Below are 18,605 nucleotides of genomic sequence, written 5' to 3'. Positions count from 1 at the left end.
ATGCATGTAGTAAGTGACAGTCACCCACTGACCGCTGCTCCACGGCGGCAGGAAGTCTCTTCATCGCAACCGTGTGTCCTTGTCACACACCTTTGTTGATAATGCCAATAGTGTTTGCTGAGTGCTGTGTGTCTAAGTCCACATGGTTGCGGTGAAGAAGTAGTGCTGCTGTCTCACAGCACCTGGGTGGTGCAAGAGGACGTGGGTTCGATCCCTGCTCAGTCTCCATGGAGTTTGCATGTTCTCCCCATGTCTGTGTGGGTTTCCTCCTACCGTTCAGATGCATTGGTGAGTTTTAATGGGACAGCTGGTAGTGTAGGGGTTAGTGCTGCTGCCGTTAGACCCAAAAGTCACAATTTTGATTCCCACCTTTAGCTGTAGTACCCTTGAGCATGGTACTTATTTTAAATTGCTCCGGTAAAAGTACCCAGTTGTATAAATGTGAAAAAAATTGTAAAATACCTTCACCTCTAAGTCACTTTGGAGAAAAGCATCTGCTAAATTAATAAATGTAAGAAACCCAAGGCTTTAATTACCTGACACACTTCCCTGATGTGTGTGTGGTCCAGATAACACTCCAATTTACATTTACATTTATATTTATTCATTTAGGAGAGACTTTTCTCCAAAGCGACGTACATCTCATAGAAAATACAATTTGCGCATTACATTAGGAGAAGGAGACATGGCTGCAGAATTTACTCTAATGACTATTACATGCCAGCGGATGAAAAATATGGAGTGTTCCATATCCCGACCTTTTTATAATGTAATCACGCTCACTGCCAAATTGTGCTCCACATACACTGGTGTCTTTTTTGCCTTAAAAAGTAAATAGTGATGAGAAGGACAATAATAAATATTAATATTTAAAGCCTTACTTGTTGCTTTGATGGAACCTCAATCCCAGCCAAGAAAAAGGGTAAAGGAAATGGTCATAGGGACACTACGCAGCTATTTACAAGCTGTTAATGAGTTTCACTTTCACTTCACTGTATTTGAGTGCAGTTTTACAGCTGTTCATTTGCCCGCAAATGAAGTACCTGACAAAAAAAGGAGCATTTAGTGAAAAATGTTTTGTTATTGTTACTATAACTACATACTCATGACGTAATCTTCACTAATATGTTGATCTCGGTATTTTCTTTGTATATCAAATTTAGTTGAACATTTGGACAGATTAAGCACGCCTTTTTAATCATCAGATGCTTGTTTCCTAAAGTCCGGCTTTGTGACGTTGTGCTCATATGCGTAGCTTGCAGGTCTAAAGTCAGTTCATGTAAGAAAATTGAATCTATGTTCTAAAGAAGTAAGGATGTTGAAACAAATCAAAAATGTATTCAGTGTCATGAACTTCAGTAGTATGAAGCTGCTGGAAAGCATGGGAGTAGAGCAGCAGGACAGCAGATGGGCAAGCGAGAATTCAGCTGCTGGGTAGTATGTGAGCATGGAGGTCCATCATTCCCTTAGCAATAAATTCACCACTATCCTACTACTCTATCAGTGGCAGCTGGTAGTGTAGTGGTTAAAGCTGTTATCTTTCGATCTAAAGGTTGCAGGTTCAAATCCTACCTCCAGCTGTAGATTGAAACATCTGTGTGGACCCTTGCTGCACCCATTCTCGTGTCTGCTTTACCTCACAACAGACTCTACCCAACTACTCGTCCAGGCCATGGTGACATCCTGTCTGGACTACTGCTATTCTCTCTTGACTGGCCTTCCTGGTCTTGCCATCAAACCTCTACAGCTGATACAGAACACTGCTGCATGAGTTGTGTTTGACTTGCTGAAGTGTTTGCATGTATCTTCTCTGCACTGGCTTCCTATAGCTGCCCAGATCAAATTTAAGACCCTGGTTATGGCCTACGAACGCATCAGTGGAACTGCTCCCAGCTATTTACAAGACTATCGACGAACGTCATCACTAAGTACAAAAACAAGCACCCAGATGGCCTGCTCATTATCTCTGGGGACTTTAACCAAACCGACTTCAGGAATGTGTACCCAAAGTACCATCAGCACATCTCCTTTCCTGCCAGAGGCTCAAGCACCCTCGACCACTGTTACACTTCACACAAAGGTGCGTACCGCTCCCTGCTGCATCCACACCTCGGGCAGTCAGATCACGCCTCAATTCTGCTGCTCCCGGTCTACAAGGAGAAACTGAAGCGAGAGGAACCTGTGATGCTGTGCACTGTGCAGCGCTGGACACCAGAAGCGGAGGAAAGGCTCCAGGACTGCCTTGACGCCATGGACTGGGACATGTTCAGAAACTCATCCTCTAATCTGGACGAGTATGCCGCAGCGGTCGCGGACTTCATCCAGTACTGTGTAAGTGTCTGCATACCCCATCAAACAGTCCTCTCATTCCCCAACCAAAAACCCTGGATTACCGCCGAAATCCGAAATAAGATCCGTGCACGAACCTGCGCGTTTCGGTCCGGAGACACGGACGCGTACAAGAAGAGTAAGTACGAGCTCCAGAAAGCCATCGCCAGCGCGAAACGGGAATACAGCAGGAAGGTGGAATCAGAGTTTAATTGCACTCAAGATGCACGTAGGTTGTGGCAGGGAATCCAAACAGATTATAAACCACAGACGAGGACATTGACAGATGCCACTGCATCTCTCCCTGACAAACAATGCGTTTTACGGCCGCTTCGAATTCGAGAATGAAGACCCCTCGCTGTGCATCCCCACAGTACATGATAACGCCCGTCTCACCGTCTCTGTGGCACAAGTGAGAAAAACTTTTAGCCGAGTCAACATCCGCAAAGCTGCTGGTCCGGACTGAATTTAAGGGCGAGTTTTAAAAACATGCAGTGAGCAACTGGCTACTGTCTTCACGGACATATTTAACACCTCCTTAAAAAGCTCAACTGTACCCACTTGTTTCAAAAACACCACCATTATCCCCGTTCCTAAGAAAAACAAAGTGAGCTGCCTGAATGGACTATCGCCCAGTGGCACTGACCCCCATTGCAATGAAATGCTTTGAGAGGCTGGTGCTGGGACACATTAAGGACACCATCCCAGATGCTTTGGACCCACTGCAGTTTGCCTACCGCCACAACAGATCCACTGAAGACGCGATATCACACACACTTCACACCACCCCGGCTCACCTGGACAATAAAAACTGCTATGCAGGGCTATTATTTGTGGACTATAGCTCGACATTTAACACTGTCATCCCTACCAAGCTGATCCACAAACTACTAGGTGTAGGACTGAGTGCCACGTTGTGCAACCGGATCCTGGATTTCCTCACCAACAGACCCCAGCGTGTGCGGATTGGCAGAAATACCTCCTCCCCACTGATCCTCAGCACTGGAGCACTGGCACTCCACAGGGAAGCGTCCTGAGCTTGGTGCTATATTCCTTGTTCACACGTGACTGTGTGGCCAGGCACAGCTCCAACACCATCATAAAGTTTGCTGACCATACCACCATTGTGGGTCTGATCACCAACAACGATGAGGAGGTGAGGTTCCTGAGAGAGTGGTGCCAAGACAACAACCTGTCTCTCAATGTCAGTAAAACTAAGGAGCTGGTGATTGACTTCAGGAGACGGGATACGGGTCATGCGCCCATCTGCATAGGAGGGGACGTTGTAGAGAGGGTCAACAGCTTCAGATTCCTAGGGGTCACCCTAACTGCCAAACTCACATGGACTGAGCATGAACCATCAAAAAAGGCCCATAAACGCCTCCACTTCCTCAGGTGTCTGAAGAAAGCCAGGATGTCCACTACAGTCCTCACCACTTTCTACAGGTGTGCTGTGGAGTCCGTCCTCACGGGGTGTATTACATCCTGGGGTGGCAGCTGCTCCGTCCAGGACAAGAAAGCCCTACAGAGGGTGGTAAAAAAAACAGCACAGGAAATCATCGGCACAGTTACCAGCGGTCCAGGACACCTACACCACACGGTGCCTCAGAGAGACGATGCGCATCACGGAAGATCACAGTCACCCCGCACGGGTACTTTTCTCTTCTCCGCCATCTGGAAAGCGGCTCAGGTCTATTCGAACCTGCACTGCTAGGTACAGGAACAGCTTTTACCCCACTGCTGTAAGAGTATACAACACTAACCAATGTGCCACCTTTAGTAACTAGAGCTGGACTGCTCCTTCCAAGCACATTGGTAGCTTACACTGTCACTTTAAGCATTCTCATGTTCTGAGTTCTCTGGCTGTCTGCTGTTATTTATTGTTATTATTGCTACCATTATTTATTGTTATTGTTTATTAGCATTACTCATTGTCGTTGTTATTGTTTTGTGCAGTATTTCTATTGTTTTTGTTCATAGTCTGTGGAGAAGCATTCAGGAAGAATTTCATGATACTTGTACACGGTACTTGTATCTGTGATGATAAACTTGAAACTTGACTTGATCAACTGCTAGAGCCGAATCAGACCCCTTCGCTCATCTACTTCTGCTCACTTGGTGGTCCCGCACACAAAAAGTAAACCACAGAGGTTCTCAATTCTGGCTCCATTGTGGTGAAATGACCTCCCCCTCTCACTCAGAACTGCTGAAACTCTGTCCACATTTAAAAAGGGTCTTAAAACTCACCTCTTCCAGACTCACTTCATCAATCATCTCTCCAGTTCATGTAAGATGCAAACATTCATGATGATCAATCCTTTACATAGCCACTCCTGCAATGTAACCTAAGTGTTTATCTGTATCTCAAAACCAAAAAAAAAAAAAAAACTAATGGGAAGGTGATTAGGAATCGGTGAGATTCTGGTAAAGTTTTATGCAGCTACTTATGTGATGAACGTCAGTGCATACGGTGAGGGAAATTAACTGTACTTGAGAGTCACAGCTGTAGCTGTTTGTTTCTCCTAATGTAATGCACAAATTGTATTTTCTATGAGATGTACATCGCTTTGGAGAAAAGCATCTGCTAAATGAATGAATGTAAATGTAATTTGCCTCAGTAAAATTAGCCAACTCTATAAACAGGTGAGTAAGCTGCAAGTAGCTTAACAGTGCAAGTTACTTTGGAGAAAACTCAGATAAACGTTAATGTCTCAGTAAGAATTCTACTGTAGTATTTACTGAAAAGACATCCACAGAATCTGAACTGCTGAGCTACAGGATGCTAATTAAACCCATTTTTATTTTTCATATATAGAGTTTTGTACAAACCAGTTTATATAAACCTTTAAAAAAATACATATTTACAATCATGCATCAATCTGTAGAAGTTAGAAGGCATGCAGTGAAGAATAGATTACATAAAAGTCTTTGGCTTATGCAGAAACATAGTAGTGTTGATTAAAGGCAAACGTAACAGCTTTCCTTATTATTTCAATGAAGTTATATCCTAGCTACTAATTACAAATTGTTCATTCTTACGTACGTCAGTAGAAAAGTGTAGGATACATCTGCACACAGCAATGCTATGGAGACAAGCATTGATTTCTTACTTGGTTATCACTAAAAATGTGCCCAATTCCATTATACAGGAAATGCAGAAGCACTTTAGTAATGGATTAGTAAATGCTAAAAGCAAAGCACACAAAAAACGGTATGAGGTCAAACATAGGATGAGACTTCTCAGTCACGGGTAGCTGGATACAACGTAATAACACTGACTAAGCATTTCCAAAGGTTCTGTAATTTAAACTGCTTTTTCACGTACATTTAAGATATCTGAACATTCTTTATTGAATATATAAATAGATTAAACATATTAAATGTATCCATTATAGTACTGCATCTGAAGACCTTTAAAATCTTGACCTAGGATTTTTATAGATTAATATGCTATTTTTTATTTAGTGTAAGTACATGCTTTTAAGGTTGAATAACAATTTTCAGTAGCTAAGGTAGGCACAGTGACACATTCTCCCTTCAACTGGGTACATCTGCTCCATCACTTTGTCACCTATACAAGAGCACTAAGTCCTGAAACACTATTAAAATACAGTATAGAGAGACTACGGACACGCTGATGTTTGTGCTGCAAAGGTCAACACAGTATAGGTACTGCAGGACTGAGTGAAAATGTTGAATTCCTAGGCCCGGCATATCTCCTTCACTGAGGCCTGTAGCCGCTTGCTTGAGGCATGTAGGATGGGCCGGAGCTCGCGGACCCAGCAGCGGGGACATTCTCTGTAGTCGGCGTAGTCTGCTGGGACCCTTCCTCCACAGGGCAGAAACCAAGGGAGCTGGAGTTCTGCTCCCCAATCTCAATCTGTTGAAGATTCAAAGGGTTGTCCTCACTAACGGCCCAAGGCCGTCTGAAGTAAGGATGTCTGGGATTTCTATGAGCTGGCAGGTGCCCGCTGCCCTCCTGAACATGCAAGTCCTCTGGGCGCTCCTCGGAATCCAGGAGAGGCTGGGTGGACTCTGATCGAATGAAAGGTGGCAGCGATGCAGGAGTCTGGCCCTTGTAGCCGCTGGCCACCACAGAAGAGTACTGCACAGTGCTGGCTGTTGTCTGGCCCGAGTCACCCTCGTCGCAGTCTGACACGCTCTGGCGTGGGGAAGACATGCAGGAGGAGCCACCAATCCCACTGCTATGCTCCTCTGATGAGTACTTGTCCTTTTTCAGCATCTCCTCATTCATTGATTTCTTGTCAAAGATATCAACCTCGACCACACTCACGTCCGTCATGCTGCCCTCTTTCGGGGATGCCGGCTGCAGATGAGAAGAACAGATGTCAGCAGACTTGCCTTTGCTGAGTACTTCTTCCGTTGATGATTCCATGCTGTTGGCTTTAAAACATCCGTGAGGAAAAATATAAAAGCACTTACCCTTGATGGAAAATCAGGCGACCAATTAGCAATAGTGCTGTTGGAAGGGTCTGGAACCTGGGGCCAGATATGCTTCTTAATCCTATATAGGAATAGTTAAAACACATGTATAATACTTAGTGCATTATATAACACTGTAGAATGAGAGCGTTGTAAAACATTTTGTTTCCGATGCGCTACAGAGTTTTACACACTCACTCTCTCTCACACACACACACACACACACACACACACACACACACACACACACACACACAACTGAAAACAACTTACAGATGATCACTACCTGGTAGCCACTATGAACAACTAAATCACAAGTAAAAATCTGTATTAGTTCAGTAATAAAATAAGTGGAAAAACTAAGGAAATCATTTTTTAAAAAAAAAAATTCATTCTTTACACTTACATTTTGTTTTTATTAATGCAAACGGCCATGGTCATCACGGTGAGAAACAGGAACCCAATGCACACGCTCACAACTATTGCTTCGATTTCTCCAACCGCTAAAACACAGAGCATTTGACAAGAAGTCAAGTTTCCACTTGGAGTCAGTTGTGTATTTTTTCATACCAGTTTAAGAGTCCAGAGAGACAGAAGACCTTTTGCAAAAAGGTCAGTTTTACACTGCATTTAAATTAAAGTCCTACTCCAAGTATCACTGATCTGTAGTTTAAATTCTTTTTTTGGTTTTACCTGATACTGAAACTTGGAGTGGTGTAAAATTTAACTGACTTAGCAATACTTTATGCTATTTAGAATGTGACTGTTTTTTTAATTAAGTTAACTAGTTCTCAACTAGCTACTGAAAAACAGGAAAAGCAGTTCAGATAGACTTAAGAGTCAATAAGAGGGGAAAGTAAGCTTCTGCTAAAAGTGCTTTATGTATACATTACATGCTTCCAGAAAGTTGAGTTAGTACTTTGAAAGTCAAAAGTTTCCCTTTTTAGAAAGGGAAGTAGTTTGAGACACCCACCATATTGACGAGTGGTAACTGTAAGGCGAGAGGATTCCTGTGATGGTCCTGCGATTGTTGATGGTATGATCCACACGTCATATTTGGCGTTACTGGCTAAAGATTTCAGTTTGTACGTATATACTTCAGGACCAATGACTTCAGCTGAAAAAGATTAAAACAAGGAATGGTTTAACAACTACAAAATGCAAGTTTGAACCAGTAAGACGGTATGAAAAGTACTGAAAACCTCAAAAGAGAATTTTTAAGCACTTTCACCACTTAATGCCCTTAGGTTTTTTTATGATTTACTAACAAACAATTTAATTAACCAGTAAATTGTCTTGGTTGTCATTAAAAATCAATTCCATTTAGCAGTTTTTCTTGTTCAGTTTCTTTCTTTTGTTTTAATCACTGGACACAGATTTGAGTCAAGTGCTTAGCACAAGTACAAGCATAGTTTGGGGTACAGCAGGACCAGGCTCAACGACGACTTATCTGAACACATTACAATGTTTTAGTAGTCGTAACTTACATTTTCTTTCACCCTTTGAGTCCTCATAGAATATAATGTAGTTCACTATAAACCCTTGCCGTTTTTCAAGTGGGATTGGAGACCACTCCAGTTCAATCTCATTTTTCCCCGATTTCTCTACTTTCAGAGCGGGACTCATCAATGGAACTAAATGGAAAATGTCATGTTAAAATTTGTAACCAAGGTTAAAGAAAGCTTTAATTAACAGTGTGGCAACAATAAAACAAAGGTCAAGATGCAGTCAAAAAAAAAAAAAAAACACACCATACCTCCTTGCTTCAGGTATGCTCCAACTGTGTATGGCTTCCCGGGAACTGATTGATACAGCGGGTAAACAGATATGTTGTAGAACTTGAATGGAAGAAAATTTCCTGATTTGGAAAGAAAAGGAATCGGTTATATCGAGCCAGCCGAGCCAAGGCATCTGTAGTACAGGTTCATCATCATATATTTCAGGAGCTGTTCTTGACTGCTTTATAATGTAAGTAAACTCACTTCCACTGACAAAGTTTTTTAGATAAGCTGATGGCATGTGAAAGGATATCAGATCAGAGTTGAGCATAAGTGTCATACGGTGATGTGTTTCGAATGTGTGTGGCACAAGAAACTGGTAAAATTGACAGAAAACATGAAATACGGTAGAGGCAGCTGGACTTCCAACCTTTAAGAACAGCACTTCGGGAGGAGCCTGGTTCTCTTTGCCAGACCGTCTGTCCAGCCTCCTCCCATTCTAGCAGAAACTCGGTGACATGCGTCGAGTTGGGTAGCTGCCAGTACACCCACAGCTTCTCATCTTGTGACACACACGTCACCGCCTCCACTGGAGGGTGCTCTGTAACACAAAAATGACATCACCTGGTCACACCACAAATATCATGCAAGTACACGTCATCCGTGCAATAACAGACACCAGTATGCAATGGATGTAGCAGCTGAAAAATATTATGTCTACTTACACTGCTAGATACACTACTAACAACGACTTACTCATACACATACACACACACACACACACACACCATGGGTGATTTCAGAGTCACCAATCCACCTGAACAGCATGTCTTTGGACTGTTGGAGGAAAGCAGCACTCCTACACTCACACGTACAAAATGTACCCGTCCACATATTTCTGTGTGTATGCAGAAACATTTCCAAAATGCACTTTCAGAAGAGACATGTGTACAGGCATCCCACAGTTTGTGTTATATATCATCCAATCAGAAGAAGCCTAGTACATGACCCAGGTTCAATGCCACCGTTTCTCAAAGTTTGCAAAGCAGGCTCTTGTTTGCATTTATTTTGCAATGCTTGTTATCGCCAGTGTTTTTGCTCATTATTTTGGATTAACCATGTCTACCAAAGTGTTAAAAAGCAATGAGAAAAGGTGCAGTGAAGCACACCAGGAAAAGGTTTTATACCAACATAATCTTAACAGGGAAGCTCTGTAACTCTTTAAAATGTAATCTTTTCATTTGATTTGTATTATTTTTTCACTAACATACATAAACACGTTTTATTGTGAAAACATAATAAAATGTGTTTATGTACATTAGTGAAAAAATACACGTCACTGTCCAGGCCAACTGTCCAAACATATATTTTGTGTGTGTGTGTGTGTGTGTGTGTGTACACGCATATGCACTTGTTCGTTCAATCATTCATTCAATAGTAGGGGGAACTGTCCGCACAACAGGGAAATGGAGCATTTCCACAACTGTATTAGGAAATCCATTCTATTAGACCAAAGCGAGGGCACACTGCACAACGTACACACGAAATTAAATTTAAAAAATTGTGCACATACCTTTATTCAGTGTTAAAACTGCTGGAGGGGAAATGCCAACAGAATTGTTGGCTGTCACTGTAACTCTGATGTTATGTTTTCCGCTAGACAGCGTGTACTCCCTTTCATTTGGGCCCATGTGGAGTATTTCTCTCTTGTCGCGATTTGTTATTGTTAGGTTGTACCCCAGGATTTTTCCATTTGAGTGAAGAGGATCCTGTGGTTGTGCAGAAGAAAGATTAACCCATATTTACCAAAGACAAATGAGCAGCCAAGTCAGCCATTGCAGTACTGATTCCAACATAATTTTCTGCACCATGGAAAACTGTCGCAATAGAACTTTAAATGGTAAATCAGTTGTTTCAGATCAGTAGTCTCTTGTTTATATTTTTAAAGATTTATTAAAATGTATTTTACTACATTTTAGTACAGCATGTTATTCCTAGACTATGACCACTGTGACAGATATCAAAATCAATTATTAGTCCTGTTTTTATATTTGTTTTATACAAATGTAAACTGTAAAAATGTTTATTAAAAAAAAAAGACACCACACTTTACCTTCCACTTCAGTTTCACTCGCTTTTCAGAATTAATTTCTGATGGAATTATGATCCTCCACAAATCTGGTCTACTTGAGGGTTCTGAGGGATTTTAAAAAAATGAAAAAGAACAATCTGTATACAAGAAATCCTGTTTCATACATAAGTGAAATTAAAAATTCAAATAAGATTTTTTTAATTTTAAAAAAAAAAAAAAACAGCACTGTTAGTTTAGTATTCTTTGGGAGTTAGTTACACCAAGTTTTTATAATGGTATGCTGAAAAGTTATTCAACTCTTTAATTAAAAAGAAAAAAAAGCAACAACACATTTTTAACAAATAACTCACTATCTTCAGGGGTCTTCTCTGTCACATTTGTACTCCACTCACTCCAGTACATGGGGTCTCTGGTATTCATGCAGCGTATTTGGACAACGTAGTCAGTGTATGGCTGGAGGTTCTGCAGCCTGAATGATTCATTTTCAGGAGGTATATCACCCACTGGGATCTGAAATGCATAACATTTTTCCAAACATGAGCATTGCAAGTCCACCAACTGTGCATTTTCTCAATGTATCCAAACGGAGTTACAGTGAAACGTGGCCAAGGTGAACAAGTGAATGTTGACCCCAGGCAGGATGCACCCTGGAATATATGCTAGGCCCTCGATACTACACTCAATTGTGAAATATATTCTAATAGAGGTCACATATGTGCTTTCAAAAAGGCACAGTGTAATATTAAAAACATGATAAGCAATTTCAATGCATAAAAGGCCAAAACTGAATCCATCATCTGTAAGGTTTCATTATTCTTTACCTCTGACCACACACTGGCTCCTACGGCTGAGAAGCGAATGGTGTGCCTGAGTACAAGTTGTGGAAGGTTAATGGAGCGTTTCCACTTCACCATCAGCGTTGTAGGAAACCCCTCTGTTGTCACTTTTACGTTTTTTGGAGGATTCATTTTCACTGTAAAACCAAATGCACATTAAATCTTTAAAAATAACAATATCAAACTACAAAGCACTCACTGATATACAAAATTAAAAGACTTCAGTGCTTACAGATGTTAACTGGATCGTACAGGACTTCTGAGCTGACCTTTCCCAGCTCATTCTCCGCTTCTACCTGGATAGTCACAGTCGTATAAATCGGCATGGTCTGAAAGTCTAATTCCCCGTAGTTCTTCTGTATGCTCATATTTGAAATATTTGTGCTGCTAAAAAAAAAATACATTAAAAACTGTGAGGGGAAACAATATTGTTTCAAAATAATTTTCAAATCAAACATGCTGCATATTAAGTAAAAATGTTAAAAATTAAAAACTGTACAACTTATGAAATACAGTATATAGGCAACAGCAAAAGTATCCTTGATTGCATATCTTGCTAGTAAGACTTTTTCAGTATTTGTCCTGTTAATATGGGTAATGTAAAAAATGTAACAAAAACTGAACATACTAATAGCGCGCATGCAACGAGTAAGTGGTTTTCAGAAGGGGATCTCGAGCTCCTGGGTTCCATGTGCAGGACATAATATGGGACAGCTGATCGCCAGACTGGAGCACCCAGCATGACAGATTTTTAGGCATTTCTGGGGGATCTGAAAAAGCATAAAGAAAAATGTGACCATAATACAGACCAATTTAAATAACGAAGAGGGAACCAGTCGGTATCTGAAACTGATTTAAATACTGAGAGCTGGCCTTTGCAAATTTGAAAAATCATTAAACGAACCGAATAAAGAAAAACTTTTTTCATCCAAAACTAAAAATTTTTTGTTTGCTTTTACAGCTCAGTGGAATGGAAGAATAATGACTAAATTATAATTAAATAATTCTAAATCATGACAAAAGCTCTTAATTTTGAAGAGTCTCTCAGTTGTAACATGATCATTTAGCAATTTCTTGGTAATTAGAGCAAAGTTTTTTTTTTTTTTTTTTTTTTTTATTAAAAAAAAAAAAAAAAAAAGTCAACCCTAATTTTCCAGATCATTCTTTCTTTGGATACATGCTTAGACAGAGGTACATGACTAAAGATATGCCGCACCTCTGGCACATGTGCAAGCAGTGCTTTACACACAGACGCTGGTCTAAGAAATGATACAATAATGAAAAGTAGGTATTAGCGCACATATTGTTCATCTCTGAAATTGCGATTAAGCTTCATGCATTACTTATCTGAGGGTGAGAGAAGCCGACTTTCATACTTACATCCCACAGTGAAAAGCATCCCGTACACATTCTTGCTTTCTGGATGTGACAACACATGAGATATAACATTGCACTTCAAAGGGCTCTTTGTTTCTTCGGTGATGTTCACAGTAATGCTGATGGCCGACTCATTAATTTTGGTGTAATATTTTCTGTCCACCGTGACATTTCTGAACATCCAGGAGATGTCGTCAGCAGTGGCTCTAGTATACTGCCGGCCATATTCAGACAGGATGCATGTGGCCGTGAATTCTTTCCCTAGCTCCAGTACAGGAGTCTCTGGTACAATTGTGCCACAGCAGAAGTCAATTGAACCTAGATAAAACAGGGAGAAAATGCATACATTTGGAGAGCAAATCACTTTACACATTATACATGAAATAACTTTACGGGACAGCTGGTAGCATAGTGGTTAGCGCTGCTGCTGTTGGATCTAAAGGTCACAGGTTCTATCCCCACTTCTGGCTGTAGTACCCTTGAGCAAGGTATTTACCCTAAAGTGCTCCAGTAGAATTTCCCAGCTATGTAAATGGGTAAGCAATTGTAACTTTACCACTGTAAGTTGCTTTGGAGAAAAACGTCAACTAAATGAATGAATGAATAAACATTAAACACATCAAATAATGTAAGACCAAATATTCGCAACAAAACAAGTGCAGAAGACATGACTGAACCGGTACAGATTGTGCAACGCTGGTGTTATTCTCAAACATGGTTGTGTCTCACTTTATCACAGATGAGCCCAGTAAAGTGAGCAACGTAAGAAAAACCTACCTGAAGTACCACACAGTGCGCAGAGGAAGAGCACCAGCAGCAGTGCTTTAGGAAGCAGGTCCATTTTGTTTGGGGTCACCGTCTGTGGAGAGATGCAAAATCATCACCTTCGGCCGGTCTACATTAAACACAGCCGGAGTCCTCGAGCCATAGCTACCCTTCCTGTGTGTAAGGCTCCGGCGCTGAGAGTCAAACATAGTAATGGTGACTAAGGTGTTCCCAACTAACATATCAGTTATGGAAGAGCTCCTACTGCTCTATCAGGAGAAGTGTGTCCTGAAATGTCATTCTGTGATAAATCAAAGTAGAATGCAAATACACACTATGAGAATGTGTGCAACGTGCAATAAAATCTTTCACTAAATACATAGCCTATAGGAGGCATATGAGCTCCACCCAACCCAGAACAACTGTGAAAAATTACTGCAGACTATAATGTTTATGGAAACAAATGTCTTTCCATCCATGACACTTTTCACACACTGCCTCTCATACACTAGAAAAATGCGATCGCGTTCTTGTCACCGCATCGCTGCGGGACGTACACTCGTACTACATACATATGAGAAAAAAAATGACTTACATTGAAAGAAATTACTTTTCTTATCAAAGACTTAATACATCAAATTAAACACAAATTAGCACCAGTGGTTATTTTCGACACCAACTGCAAGCTTTTAAGTTCTCCCTGGTTTCATTCTTTTTTTTTTTTTTTTAATTTTTAACACCGGTGTTTTGTTTTGCCTTTTCTCATGTTCTTAAAATTCTGGCACTTCATTTGTGTTTAATGGCATCTTCAGATTTTTAAAAAAAAAAAAAAAAAAAAAACTGCACAGCTGCACACAATTTTATACGCGTTACAATGGACAGTGTAATCCACCGAGCAACCCCTTGGCCAACTGCTCCTTAGTGGATTAAATTTAGAAAATAAAAAACCTTCAGAGAATCAAAGCCTCCATTTATAAAAATATGTAATTCACTCAAGTTTCTACAGTTTATACCAGAAAGCAGAAAAAAAATGTTCACAAAAATTAACAAAAGTTGCACTTTACGGAGAACCATGAAGGTCACAAATTAGACAAACCGTATTTTTCTTATTGGTGACAGTGTGTACTAACAGTCTTATTGATACCAGAGATTGTACATATACAAGTGCACATCTCCCAGTTAACAAAGTCAAGAAAGATGTTAAAAAAAGGACATGACTACTGCCCATATAACGAATTGTACGTCATTAAGAGTACTTCACCATCACCTATTTTCAATGGTAACACAATGACTGATGGCTCAGCCATCTTTGTGTCTCTACTTTTAAAAAGGGGGCTGGAATTAAATCATGTTTTTGCTCTTTTGAACGGAGCAACTGAAGGGGTTGGACAACGGATTCTCTGGAGGCATTTAAACACATACTCTGGTGTACAAGAGTATGCTTGGCTTTGTTTTGCCGAACAACTTGGTCATTATAGATCAAGGGTTCAAAATTTGCATGCGACAGGCTACTCTGATATTAGAAAATCCCACACACACTATTCTTACAATTGCTGTCAATAATTAAAAAAAATAAATAAATAAATAGTAATGGAGTGTCAGATTTTTAGCTTGCTACTAGGACAACAAATCGCATAGTGGTTAGAGCCGCTGCCTTTGGAAAGAAAGGTTGCAGGTTCAAATCTCGCCTCCAACTGTAGTATCTTTGAGAAAAGGTACTTATCCTAAATCGCTCCAGTAAAATTACCCGGCTGTATAAATGGGTAAAGAATTGTAAACAGATTTACACTGTAAGTCACTAGAGAAAAGCATGAGTTAAATGAATAAAAGTAGTACATTTATACAGTATCTAATTAATATTACCATCTTGTTTTGAAAGTGTACACAGCATTTGGTAGCTGAACAGAAAGGCCCTGCAGACCACACTTTGAGAAGAAATGCTAGTTATGAACTCACAACAAACAGCAAATATAAATTACCACCATTATTGTCTGTGCAGAGAATACAACGTCTAAAAGAGCTGAGCACAAAAATGTAAAACATGCAACAAAAATGTGTATATTACCGGGGATGAACTTTTGTCAAAAGGGAAGGAAAAAACCAAACACTTGGCACTTGTACCAAACAGGCTTTTCTGTTCAAGACCGTGAGTGTTAAAAACAAAAACTCGCTGTAAATGTGTCAAAATGGCACTGCCGTTTACCCACATGTCTCTATTGTTATATTTTCTGACTTTTCGATGACTATCAAAAAGGTGCGACTGATGCACTTGCCGCACTTTCTTGTCTGAAACCGCAAAGCTGCGTGGAGCACACATGAAGGAAGAAGAAAAGCAAGATTAACAGCTCAAAGTAATGCTAAAAACCACACTTACATGTTTTACAAAATAATAGACACTATTTTTACACCATGGTTCCCTTTTTTGTTCTGCAGATGTGTCTCATGTCTGAAAAGGAAACTGAAGCACTTGGTATATTGATTTTATAAAAACAGTATCATAACAGGACAAAATGGCTAAAAATATGCACTGAAATATAAGTTCCAGAAAATACAAGACGTGCATAAATGTAAATACTAATGGTACAGCCACTCTGTTAGCCGGTCTTACACACCAGCACTGCCCCATGACTTCCCATAATCCACTGTGTGGAATTTTATTTGTCCTGTATAAACTACTCATGCAAAGCAGCACCCGTTTCAGAATTCTGATGTCGGGTTGTGGCTCTCCAGAATATACTGTACTCATCTTCCGTAGCGTCCACCCCTTCCCACACACACACACACACACACACACACACACACACACACACACACACACACACACACACACACACCCCCTGGGTCAGAGCAACTTCCTGCTCATGGGATACACTGACCAGCCATGTTAAAGCATTCAGTGACTCTCACACAGCTTCACCAGGGGCCCCAGTGTTTGCGAGAGCTCTTTTCACCTGACGACAGTTCGAATCGAAACGCATCACATGGACGTCGGCGGCTGACAGATCTCCTTCATCTTTCATTCATCCAAATATTACGATATTTTCAAACCGCGTCCGGTGCAGCGGAGGAACGACGACTCTTTCGCGGCTTCTCTGTCCTTTTGAAAACGACGATGGGATAAATGGCGTGGCGCAGAAAGCTACTCCTGAGCGAGATATGATGTGCAGCAGATAAGAAGAGCCGCTGGACCGCGGCACCTGAGCTCATCTCATCTCACCTGAGCGCTCACACACACACACACACACACACACACACACACACACACACACACGACACGCAGCACATTCAGGGAGGGAGCTCAAGTCAGTCCCAGACACTCGACTGAAAACGCTCGCAATACTCCACATCCAACACGTCGGACTGGGACGCTTGGGGAAAAACTGCAAGAGAAAGTTGGGTTTCAGCACAGTTACTACCATTTGTCGTTGCTGTTGTTAGTGGCCTGGATCACAAACTGACTTGAGACCATCATCATCATTGCTGCAGTGACAGGACACAGTGGAAATCACTGTTACACCAATCAAGTCACTCAACAGGATTTTTTATTTTTAAAAAAAAAAAAAAAAAAAAAAAAAAAACTCCATCAAGCTAAACAGTACAGTACTTGGCTAATACATGATCATGATCATGATGATCAAGTTTATTATATTGCTTTGCACATCGCGCGCGCACACAATAAATCAGAAAGGAAGAAGCCGTCGGGGTGACAATTGAGGAAAAAGAGGGAAAAAAAGGAGAAAAAGTGGCTCATTCATTACACTGACAATGAGACGACTTCTTCACGGGAGGTTAATTTTAATAATTTTGCCATGAATCAGTCAGAGTGTTACAGACACAGCGTTACAGAATAACAAACATGATGATGATCATGATGATGATGATGATGATGATGATGTCGATGTCCAGCACACCCCCCCGAGTTCGAGATCCGTCCGTGTTGCTCGTTCCATCATCATCAAATTTGACTGCAGAACATTCCTTAAACCTTCAGTTAATCGACCTAATCGGAGTCGGACTGAAAACTAGCTCACCGAAACTATAACGACTTGTAATTTATATAATAACGACACGTTCACCGTGAACAGAAAGCTACGTCGTAACCCAGCAGCATGTCAGCGGGTCGCGACGCAACGAACGCAAGTCGGCCATTTAGCTCCAGTCCAGACAAACTCCTTTTACCTGCCCTATTGTAACAAAGACCCAAAATAAGTACTCACTTTTTGAAGGCATGTAAAACCAAATTCCTCAGTGAAATCTTCATATAGTCTTATTATTCAATTATTTCCCCGGAATCCTTCGTGGCGACGAACAGCACATTCCCGACCCGCACTATTATTAGCTAACGACACTTCGGTCCGGAAGGTAACAGCCTCGAGCCTGACACTGCGCTGAGTCATCCCACCCCACCGATGTCATTGGTCAACCCAATTGTCAATCACGAGAGTATCGCGCTACTTTATTGCACAGGTCCGCATCGATTCCGGTTAGTTTCCGCCCCTTTCATCGGAAAAGCTATTTATTCATAAGCGAAGTAGTTGTTGGTACGTGGCTTCTGAGTGGACAGTATTAAGTAAAAAATATGCGAAAAATGTGTTTGAATATTCGCCGCTGTTTTTTTTAAATTTTATTTTAATAATATTATAAGTTAAGAAAAAAGACCCCTCTGTCAAGCTCCAAGTTCGCAGACGACACCACACTCATCGGCCTCATCCGGGATGGTGACGAGTCTGCTTACAGACAGGAGATTAAAGAGCTGGCTGTCTGGTGCAGTCATAACAACCTGGAGCTGAACACGCTCAAAACAGTGGAGATGATCGTGGACTTTAGGAGAAACACCTCAGCATTATCCCCACTCACCATCATGAACAGCACTGTGGCAACAGTGGAGTCATTCAGGTTCCTGGGCACCACCATCTCACAGGACCTGAAGTGGGAGCCCCACATAGACTCCATTGTGAAGAAAGCCCAGCAGAGCTTGTACTTCCTTCGTCAGCTGAGGAAGTTCAATCTGCCACAGAGGCTGCTGATGCAATTCTACTCTGCCGT

General features: G+C 41.1%; 1 protein-coding gene across 2 annotated transcripts; it reads right to left on the bottom strand.

Moving 5' to 3' along the window:
• Positions 1 to 5,108: 5,108 nt before the first annotated feature.
• il6st (interleukin 6 cytokine family signal transduce) lies at positions 5,109 to 17,962 on the bottom strand. Of its 2 annotated transcripts, none has more exons than XM_018744926.2 (16): positions 17,777 to 17,962; positions 13,572 to 13,653; positions 12,798 to 13,112; positions 12,046 to 12,187; positions 11,650 to 11,804; positions 11,403 to 11,554; positions 10,932 to 11,091; positions 10,603 to 10,685; positions 10,063 to 10,258; positions 8,920 to 9,090; positions 8,528 to 8,629; positions 8,259 to 8,405; positions 7,745 to 7,888; positions 7,178 to 7,274; positions 6,772 to 6,853; positions 5,109 to 6,655 (listed from the first exon to the last, which is right to left on the bottom strand). In XM_018744926.2, the coding sequence occupies exons 2-16, from the start codon at positions 13,633 to 13,635 to the stop codon at positions 6,050 to 6,052; spliced, it is 2,616 nt and encodes an 871-aa protein (XP_018600442.1). In that variant the 5' UTR covers positions 13,636 to 13,653; positions 17,777 to 17,962; the 3' UTR covers positions 5,109 to 6,049. The 2 variants fall into 2 exon arrangements, with proteins under 2 accessions (XP_018600442.1, XP_018600443.1); XM_018744927.2 differs by having other exon boundaries at positions 11,650 to 11,801.
• Positions 17,963 to 18,605: the final 643 nt, after the last annotated feature.

The sequence above is a fragment of the Scleropages formosus genome, chromosome 6 (genome assembly GCF_900964775.1).
Source record: "Scleropages formosus chromosome 6, fSclFor1.1, whole genome shotgun sequence".
In the NCBI taxonomy this organism is placed as follows: domain Eukaryota; kingdom Metazoa; phylum Chordata; class Actinopteri; order Osteoglossiformes; family Osteoglossidae; genus Scleropages; species Scleropages formosus.
Note: the sequence above shows the minus strand (reverse complement) of the source record. Positions and strands in the feature narration are given on the sequence as shown.